Genomic DNA, 10,939 nt, shown 5'->3' with positions numbered 1-10,939 from the left:
ATTACTAAATTCTTAATACAAATAAATGATTCAAAACTCTCAAAAAATCTTTAAAAAATGAGTGAGCTATACATATAGGTCCCCTTATATGCACAACACCTCCTTAGTGTAACTAGAGACTAAATTTTGATCATTAGATTTAAATTTTGATGGCTAGGATTAAAGCTAATACATCTTAATTCCGTCATTCATCCAGTCAATTAATTAGTTCAGCCAAGGGACAGTATAGTCATTTTGTATATGAGTCAAACCTTGTAAAGTTATTATGCGTAAGGTAAAACAAAAAAAACCTCACTTTCTTCTCCCACAATGCGGCGCTGTACTCCAATCATCTTCAAGAATCGATTCTTCTGTCTTCCTTCTCAACCCTAGCTATCTGTCGATTCTCACCATGGTAGGCACAAGCGGGCCAAGTGTTGCATCCTTTTTTTGGTATCAAAGTAATAACCACACAACGAACTCCAATCGATCACTACCTCCATGATTTGATGCAACTTAACCCAAAATCAAAGACACAAATTGATAGAACAAACGAATAGGAACTGCATTGATGATGAGTATTACAAAAATGGAACATCAAATGTAAATGGAACAAGAGATACAATGATAGGAGAACTAAAACCACTCAAGGAAGAAGGATAAAAAGAACACGACACATTCAACGGAGAATCACCGGATCACCAGATTCTCACGATGACCACAGCTCGCAAGCTCACACAATTCTCATGACTCTATTGAAGAAGAGAGTCTCTGCATTTATACCCAATTTGTTTCCCTTCTCTCTCCTTTGCATTTAGACCCCTCAACTTTCATTCTCTTTCATTTTCTGTTTAGGCTGATGTGGCCCTCCAGTTGGCATATCAATTAAGTCAATTGAGTTGAGCTTCTTTTCCCCTCTTTAATTTGTGACCGTAACAATCCATCCCCCTTAAGATTCCTTGTCCGCAAGGAATCATGGAGACAAGCCTCTTGACCTTCTTTACCATTGGCCTAGGGAACCAATCGAACAACCACTCCCATGAAAGGTAATGACCTTGCACAACCAACAACCTCTTCAAGCACAAGACTCGTTCCCTCTCACCAGCTGCCTCGCTCGCTGATCTGATCTGTCCATTGCTCCTAACCGAAGCCTCCAGCAAACGAACCACTGATCTCTCTCGTATCCACCTTAACACTATCATCAATACATCAAATGCTATTATCAGCAAGCATTTGTGTGTCAGTCTCATTGTAGATTCACCCGTCTCCAGCTCTTTAGCCAAGCTCTGCCAACATACTCCGTAAGCTTCATCTTCCCCCATAAGCCATGCAATTGTGATCGTATCAACACTCCCCCCAGTGAGCTTCCTTGTCCTCAAGGAAGGAAGGAAACAAGTCATTGTCAGCAAGAATAGAACGAAATGTAAGCATCCTAAATGGAAGGTACGAATAAGGGAGCTCTCAAGCCATGGTCCCGTCTTCGTCCAGAATCTGATACGGACCAAAATCCACAAGGGCTTGAGCTGAAAATTATAACGAAACAAGTGATCAACTTTAACAAATAGTGTCTCTAATTTCTCCACTCGTTCTAGTCCTTCATCAATATAAAATCTCCCTTGACACACAGTGATTGCACAGTGATCCCAATTGCTCCAACTGTTTTATACCTTCATCAATACAGAGACATCTATCAAATGACATATCTCCATGCAATGGATCTTCCTCTCTTTTACCACCATGTTTCTTGCCTACTAAAATTCCAATTTCTAAGATGAAAATATCTCTATCATCTTTTCCATCTTGCTCCGGCACCTGCACATCCTTCGGTGTAAATGTTTTTCTTTCAAAACCATAGGACAATGAACTAACATCCTCTGTGGAAATCCTTTGAGAGTCATTTAAATATGCAGGAACTTTAACTACTGCTCTAGTAATCTTGTCACTCAAAAATCTTAATGCATCATCTACAAATTGTATCCCTTCTCCCAACTCTTGTGTAAGGGTAGAAATTAGGTCTCCTAGTTCCACCCCCTTCGTTTTCATCTTCACCTTAGGCCTCGGAAACCAATTGAGCAGCCACGACAGTGACAAACAATAACCGGCTGAGATAGGTAAAACCACAGTTAGCTTCCTCACCGTGGCATTTTTTCGAGCATGAGATAGGCATTCAATTCTCTGGAGTTGATTCTGCTCTAATTCCATGCCCTTCTTCACCTGGCCATGGTCAATTTTTCCACCACCAGCCTCTGCATCAAGACAAAATTGCAATGAAAATTTGCTATAGTTCCCAAACTCTTCAAAATTACCAATAACATCCTTCCTTAACATCATCGATTCTTCCTCCACAACACCACTAAGTTGCTCAACTACACCACCTATGGAATCCATTCCATGTCTAGAAGAATCAGTATCAAATATCTCAGATAAATAATCCTGACTGAAAATTGATGTCACCAATGAAATACTTGCTTCCAACTTGCTTGCACATCTCCACAATAATCCCAGACTGACACTATTACAACGGTGACTGAATTTGGAGTAGAATTCAACACAATCAACCCTACACTTCATCTTCACCTTGGGCTTATGATCACATTCCAACAGCCACTTCGATGCAAAATTACAATAAACTGGTGTAGGCAAACTTACAACAAGCTCTTTCAGTTGAGCATTTTCTCGAGCAGGTGGTAGAATGAGGATTCCTTGATTTTGTGCTCCAAATTCCACCGATTCCTTCCTAGAGTTCTCCACCCTTAGGTAGTCCTTTGATTCTAGCGATGAGCTCAAAACGTAAGGCTCCGAATCAATGTCGTTCACCTTCTCCAAATTACAGTTGTGCGGTAAAGGTATGGATAGCTCCAGCTCCTCTGTTTTCTGCCGTGGAGTCAGCACTACCTCCAATGGATGATGATCAGTGATGTTGCAACTCAAGAACAAATCCCCAATAGGCTCTCCTTCTTTCTCATGCGATTCATGGCTATCGGCGTGTTCTTCTGTCGTTGCTGTTGATCGTTGCACAATCCATTCTCCATCGTGAGATTCAAGGCTGACAATCCCTGCCCTTCGACTTGGGGCAGAGGTACGAACGTATGAGATTCAAGGCTGACAATCCCTGTTCTTCAGTGTCCGCCATCCGCTGGTGAAATCGAGCCTCCGATTGTTGCCGGCTCGCCTCGTACTGCAGATCTACTTCTTCCACAGGTGATTCAAAGTTGAATTCCTTATCTGCCACTGCAACTTCTCCAGTCGGCTTTGGAACAGTCATATTTCGGAGTTGTTGCATCATTTTCTCCCATCGAGCCTCGAATTGTTGTGATTCCAGCTTCCGTTGCCCCCATCGACTCTCCCACTCCAATTCTCTCTTCTCCGGCTCTGCCAATGGCATCAGCGACATCATTGTCCGAGGAACGTTAGCTCTAGATACCACTTGTTGCATCCTTTTTTCGGTATCAGAGTAATAACCACACAACGAACTCCAATCGATCACCACCTCCATGATTTGATGCAACTTAACCCAAAATCAAAGACACAAATCGATAGAACAAACGAATAGGAACTGCATTGATGATGAGTATTACACAAATGTAACTTCAATTGTAAATGGAACAAGAGATACAATGATAGGAGAACTAAAACCACTCAAGGAAGAAGGATAAAATGAACACGATACATTCAACGGAGAATCACCGGATCACCGGATTCTCACGATGACCACAGCTCACAAGCTCACACAATTCTCATGGCTCTGTTGAAGAAGAGAGTCTCTGCATTTATACCCAATTTGTTTCCCTTCTCGCTCCTTTGCATTTAGACCCCTCAACTTTCCTTCTCTCTAATTTTCTGTTTAGGCTGATGTGGCCCTCCAGCTGGCATATCAATTAAGTCAATTGAGTTGAGCTTCTTTTCCCTTGTTTAATTTGTGACCATAACACCAAGTTGAACGGTATTTGTTGTGTTCTACGACTTTAACAATCTACGAATTTAACGATATTAATCTTTTAAATTTTAGTTGTAGATAAGCGGGATGTTGCTTTCTTGAACTGCATCTGTGCTGGTGATTTCAGTGCATATGTTAATTTAGACCATCAAATTTTTTTTAGAAAGCACGTTTTTTCCAATTAGTCCACTGCATATGTTAATTTAGTTCAGCTTCTATGCATTTTCATTCACGTTTTTCTTCAACTTGGTTCCCCATCATTCAATTGGAAAAACTATACCGGGACGTCCTCCTAAAATCAGAACGAGGTCTACCCCGAAGCCGATCGAACCAGACCTTTCGGGTGAGCTAACCACAATCCTGGCATTTATTTTTTGTTCACTATTTTTCATTTAATTGAGATGATTAATGTTTTGTTTTTCATTCAAACTTGGACTGTATGTTGTTATAAATTATGTATGATTCGAAGTGGTTCCGTAAGAAGATGAAATTTTATGAGTTCAAGAAAGTACAATATTGGTTGAATTTATTGGTAGAATTATTTTGGACTGATATAACTGAATTTATATAATTATAAGATGAAGTCTGGTAAACATAATTAGTTTCTAATGTGATTACATTGTTGTAAAACTGTAGTGATTTCAGGACAAGATAGAATGAATTTACTTTGGATGAAGTTGTGTATATTGGTTTGGTCAAAGCAGATTCAGTTGAATATAAAATCTTTCCTTATTGCAATGAATTTGTTAAGTGTTATGATGAATAAAGTAATATATTAGATGATGTAATTTGGTATGCTTTATCTGGACATTTTATATTTGTCGTGAGTACTATTTTTATTTGGGTGTATAAATTTGTTTCATCCTAAGTTTGAAATGTATTTTGATTGCTGAATAAATTGAAGTGATTTCAAGACAAGATGAATAAATTATTTCGTTGGTTGAAGTTATTGTGTATATTGGATTTTTCATTGTAGATTCAGTTGAACCTAAATCATCATAGTATGCACTATGTGTATTATGTAATGAAGTAAGTTTTTATGATGTCATGAAGTGGGTGTTGGTTCAAATTTTTACAGCTACATTTATAAAATTTGTATTTTTGTGTGTTTAGCAATTTTTTTTGAAACTTTGAGTGTGTAAATTTGCTTCATCATAAATTTCTAATGTGATTACATTGATGTACAAGCTGTAGTGATTTCAGGACAAGATGAATGAATTATTACGTTGGATGATGTTATGTATATTGGTTTTGACAAAGTAGATTCAATTGATCATAAAATCTTTTCTTATTGCAATGAACTTATTAAGTGCTATGATGAACAAACTTATATATAGATGATGTAATTTGGTATGCTTTATCTAGACATTTTGTATTTGTCGTCAGTACTGTTTTTATCTGGGTGTATAAATTATTTTCATCTTAAGTTTGAAATGTATTTTGATTGCTGAATAAATTAAAGTGATTTCGGGGCAAGATGAATAAATTATTTCGTTTGATGAAGTTATGTATATTGGATTTTTCATTGTTGATTCAGAAAACAGTCATGAATGCCTCAACAACAAGCGCATCACAACAAGATACTACGAACCGGCAAACAAATACAATGATCTTGAGGTTGAAAAGATGATAGTGGATTCCCTAAAGAAGAAGTAATGTAATACTTCGTTAATGTTTTGGATTTGAGATACGACCGTACTCTTGAAAGTGACGCTACATTGCCACGGATTTTACTTATGTTCATAATTTGTGTACAGATATTTAACCCAGTTAAAGATTGGTTTCATTAGGTATTGCTCTAGCAAAATTTATTTGAGTCACATTCAATCACATAGTCAATACATATTTGAAATACTTCACCAAGGACACAGATTTACATCATTGGAGCACAAGTTTGTTTCATATATTATGGTAATTTTTAAAGGACTAAAAATTGTATAAAAATAAAAAAAGGACATATTTTATCATTGAAGTACAACTGCAACAATAAACACATTCATAGCAATTCAAATTTATTTTTATGATAACTATATGGAGTGACATCTTTTAGTTCATTATTTAAAATATTAGGTTCACCAAGAACATGCAGAAACTTCATCACATATTGGAAAAAAAATCATAAAATAATTCCGATACAGTGCACATCAAACAAATACGAAAAAATGAAGTACAACAATTTTTATAAAATTCCTCTTTCAATGTCAATCCAGAGAATGAAATTTTAATATAACAGGCATACTGGATTGCATAAATACTTCATTGTGTATCTAAAATCGTTCATCACAATTACAATTAAGTTCAACTACGTAAAAAAATAAATCAGTTCAACAACGGGGAAATCACATCGAGGCGTAATGGCATAATTGATCTTGAATTACTTTTTTTCTGCTTCTCCTTTATCTCGTCGCAATTCCTTGAATCATGACTACCAACCTTGCCACAATTGGCACATTTACGACCAGGATTCACACTCATCTTCATAGTTTTCTCAAGGTGTGAAACATACATGTCTTCGTGACAATCATAACAATCATTTTGGAAATCTCAAATTTCCAGACCACACGAATTTTTTTAGGGTTTAAGCTATGTCACTTCGTTCACATCATACACACAGAAATTTATAAAACAAACAAAATCATTGAATTATTTTAATACATTAATGAATTTACTAACCGGGATCGTCTGATTCTTCGGAGGAAGAATCAAATATTGGCAGAAGCATGTCCATTTGTGAGACTCTGATTAATCTATGCAGAAGCGTGTCAATTCGATGCTTCATATGGAAAATCAGTTGTCTGCGAAGGATTGCTCGATGCATCGATTGACGTACTTTGGGAGATCAAGGTATAAAGTTATGAAGATTAAAACACGATATTGGATTTGGTGTTGGAATGGAATTGGATATTTAATTGAGAATAAGAGATTGCACTTTCATTGTATAAAAATCTTTACCATATTTACGTGGCTTTAATTATGGAAGAACAAATAACTACCAAAGTAGGAATTACAAAATAATCCCCAAATGATTTTTGAATTATTTAATAGAAATATGTAATATTTGATATTATTTGCTTGAATTAATTATGACCACAAGATTATAAACCAGGGTGGACAAGATTCAGTCTCTAGTTCGGTCTTTAAAATTAGTTCGACATTAAATACAATCCAAATAGTTATTAATTCAACAGTTACTTTAGAATTTTTGTAGCCTTTTTATTACTACTTCCTTCATCCCTTATTAAGTGGGGCATTACTTTTCAATACGAGTTTTAAAAAAGTAGAGTTTTGTTAGTTAAGTATAGAAAATAAAGTAAGATAGATAAAAAAAAGTAGAGAGAAAAAAAGTAAAAGAAATGATGTCAAAAAAGGAAATGACTTACTTAGTTTGAAACATTTCAAAAAAAAATGTAAATCAATTAACAAGGCAAAGGAGTACCAAATAATCACATTTATGGTACCAAAGTTAATTTTTGGGCCCAAAATGCCTTGAAGGTCTAGAAGACATTTTTGGACTTTTCATTCAAAGTATAAATATGATATTTTTTTCATATTTAATACTTGAAATGATATTTTAAAAGTTATAAATTTATCCAACATAAATAACTAAAAAATTATGTCTTTATTTTTGTCAAATCATCTCTCTTTCATTTCTTCTTTTTTCCTTTGTTATTTCTTATCTGGTACCACGTAAAATTAAAATAAGAGGAAAAAACTAATAGTAATGTTTAAGATAATTGATTGTACAGATTAAAATTGACTAACTAGGAATATTCAATTTTAATAAAAATAATACTTTATGCCTTGTTTATTCATACACGAGGAGTTGAAAAATATTTGTAACTAATTTTGCACGAAAATGAGATGAAAATTATTTATTTATTTGTTTTGGAAAAATTTATAATATAAATTTGAAATATCATTTTAAGTATTCAAACATGAAGAAAATATCATATTTAGATGGAAAGTCCAGGTTGACCGATCTCCAGAGCTCAACCTTAGCATAAATGATTACTTGGACTCGACGACCGTCAAGCGTACTCTTGAGTATGGTACGCTTATCGAAGTTCCTACTAATTCAAGATTGATAGTTGAAATTGAACAAATAGATTCCTACTACTACATTTGATTTTTGCGATTCACAGTAATGGAGAAAACATATCAAAGAACCAACATATTTTATTACTTGCATATTGAAAAATGCAAATGCATCTCATTTTATTCCAGCATGTAATAAATAAAACCAAATATCAACTATATGATCACCTCTAAAATACACACCTTAATTATACAACACAACACAACACCCCCTCTAAAAAGGTAGAATTAATTATACAAACCAATAATAAACAAACAAAAAATCAACAACACAACACAAAAAAGCCAAACACAATAACCAATCCATGTAACCAAACCCCAAACAAGTTGGAAAAAGCCAACAATGGAATAGAACCAGAGGCCTCATCTTGATTATCATCGCTAGTATCCTTAGGATTATCGAAATTGGAGGGAACCAAGGTGTCCGGCACCGACTCATCGTCCCCGGATTGCGGGCCGACTGGTCCCGGGGAGGTGTCGTCGGGTCGTAGGCTCGGGGGCAGGCCCTGCCCGTATGTGACATTGATTTGGAAGCGCTGGCCGTTGAGGCATTGCTCCCCGTCGTAGTCGCTCGAGAAGAAATACGTCATCCCGACTTTCGTGAGCGGGACTGCCACGGAAACCGGCTGCGGCGCGGTGGCGGAAGGGTCCGCCGCCGACCACTCGATGGTGTCGTTGTCGAGGGCGTTGTCGTAGTCGCAGAGCTTGTATGTTGTGAAGTTGTAAGTCTGGATTACTGTGTGGTTGTTGTCCGTGTTGAAAACTGCATTTGTTTTATAATATTAAATATGAACAAAAAATATTCTTTAAAAATAAAAAAAATCAATCACGATTAAGTAAAATAATACCTAATAGATTCAATCATTCGCACAATTACAAAATAAAAATGTCAAGTGAAAAGTTGGTAGTAACATATGGGTAAAATTGCTAAATTTTGAACCGATCCTTTGACAGCTTTGTTTATCTATGGTCCAAAGTTCAAACTATATGATAAGCTTAAACTCCTATATGTCTTATATCGTCTTAGAATAGTGAGAAAAAAAAATAACTATTGTATTACTGAATAACTGAACATGGAAATATTTTTAGATTGTTTTAGTTCATACGAGGGATAGAACACGGAGTGTCGAAGATAATTTTTAATGATTGAATGACCCATTTCACATAGCAAATGAACTCTTTCACATTATATGCATGTAAAAAGTCTAAAAATGAATTAAACGCTTACATGGAATGATTTTAAAATGACATCTGTATTTCCTTTCTCGTATGAACTAAATTGGTCTAAAAATGACATTTATATTTAATCATTTAATTATATAATAAGATTTACTTGAGCATAGATAACAACCCTGTATTTTAAACTAGAAAATAATTGAAAAGATAAATAAAATTTCAACTAGAGATAATTAAGATTTACTTGAGCATAGATAACAACCCTAAATTAAGTCTTTGACCTTGTACTTAACAGAATTAAATTTTCCATTTTAATAGTAAAACTTGGAATCAGTAGTTGCCCAAAATGCAAGACAGCCCCCCATGACTGCACATGAGATGCTCTTTACTAAAAAGTGAATCAACAGTAACATAGTATAGTACGAACATGCCCCAAAAATACTACTCTAACTAAATACAGCTGTCAGAACATCATCAAATCTTTTTTGGACATTACATCTGACCTGCCGCCAACTGTTCATCTCTCCCTCTTCCCATGATTGGTTACTTTGTGCTAGAATGTTATCGTAATTAACTAATATTATCCCAATCATTACACCATAATTAAACTCAATTACACTACCCTAAATCGTAAACTAATGAAGTTGCTAAGAAAAGCTAAGCATACATTTACTCAAGTATCGCACTTTTGATCTCAAATGTGGCAATTCCTAACATCTACTATTATACATAAAATATCTTTGCCAATTTTTCACTTTTGAAAATATTATACGTACGAATTAGTTGATAGTAATTAAGTAGCAGAGAGGGACAGTATTACTAAATGCTCAATTAAATGTAGGAATAAGTAACAAATTAGTAGTAATAAAGATGAAAATGGAGTGGCCATAAATGAATTATGGTATGATGTGAAGAAGATAGAGAGAGAATTACTGAGGAAGTCGCCGAGGGAGAAGTTCTTGCCGGCGGTCCAGTTGCGGTAGTCGACTTTGGGGTTTTCGAGGAGGTCGTACCAGCCAAGAGAGTCGCCGACGGTATAGTTTTGGTAGGCATCAACATATAGAGAGGAAGAGATGATGAAGAAGGAGATCAAACCACTCTTGTTTCCCATTTTCTTTGCTAGCTTTAGTTAGTACTATCCCTCTCTCAATATATATTCCTCTCTCAAAAGTCAAATTAATGGACTCTCTCTCTCTCTCTCTCTCTCTCATGTATATAATGAGTTGGTGAGTGTAAACTTTGCCTTTAATTAATTAGATGGATGGTTATTAATGTAGTACTATAACCTACAGAGTGGGACTCTTTAACTATTATTTATTCTCTCTATATCTTGGATCATATGGAAATATTATTATTTAACTAAATATATAAATGTTTCTAATACTTAATTATCGATTTAAACATGTATTGAGATTTTTTGCATCTAAACAGATTTAAGAAGATTGCATTATTATTCCCCATTTTCATTAATTTTAATAAAGAAAATTTCATTTCTTCAATCCTTGAAAATATGGGGGATATTAGTATATTAAGAATGGACAAAAGGATGAAAAAGAAAGAGATAAGATAACAAAAATAAACCAAGATTATTCTTTTTTCTCATCTTTTCCTTTTTGTATCGAATAAGATAGAATATTTTAGTGAATCGAGGTATAAGATTAGGAACTTTCAAATTAATTTTACCATATCTTCACTAATTTCAAAGTATTAATCCAATCATTTTTTCAGAAGTATACTTTTAAGTGGAATCAA

At 34.9% G+C, this 10,939-nt stretch overlaps 1 protein-coding gene across 1 annotated transcript; it reads right to left on the bottom strand.

Annotated features, from left to right (window-relative positions):
* Nucleotides 1-8,074: 8,074 nt before the first annotated feature.
* Nucleotides 8,075-10,397, bottom strand: LOC121746815 (blue copper protein-like). Its single transcript, XM_042140750.1, has 2 exons — nt 10,121-10,397; nt 8,075-8,774 (listed from the first exon to the last, which is right to left on the bottom strand). The coding sequence occupies exons 1-2, from the start codon at nt 10,296-10,298 to the stop codon at nt 8,275-8,277; spliced, it is 678 nt and encodes a 225-aa protein (XP_041996684.1). The 5' UTR covers nt 10,299-10,397; the 3' UTR covers nt 8,075-8,274.
* Between the last annotated feature and the right edge of the window lie 542 nt (nt 10,398-10,939).

This window comes from Salvia splendens, chromosome 9 (genome assembly GCF_004379255.2).
Source record: "Salvia splendens isolate huo1 chromosome 9, SspV2, whole genome shotgun sequence".
In the NCBI taxonomy this organism is placed as follows: domain Eukaryota; kingdom Viridiplantae; phylum Streptophyta; class Magnoliopsida; order Lamiales; family Lamiaceae; genus Salvia; species Salvia splendens.
The sequence above is the reverse complement of the archived record's forward strand: the minus strand, read 5'-3'. Positions and strand labels throughout refer to the sequence as shown.

Coding starts and splice junctions, on each gene's coding strand:
- LOC121746815 (XM_042140750.1), bottom strand. CDS start 10,298: ATGGGAAACAAGAGTGGTTTGATCTCCTTCTTCATCATCTCTTCCTCT. Junction 8,775..10,120: donor CTCCCTCGGCGACTTCCTCA/GTAATTCTCTCT, acceptor AAACAAATGCAG/TTTTCAACACGGACAACAAC.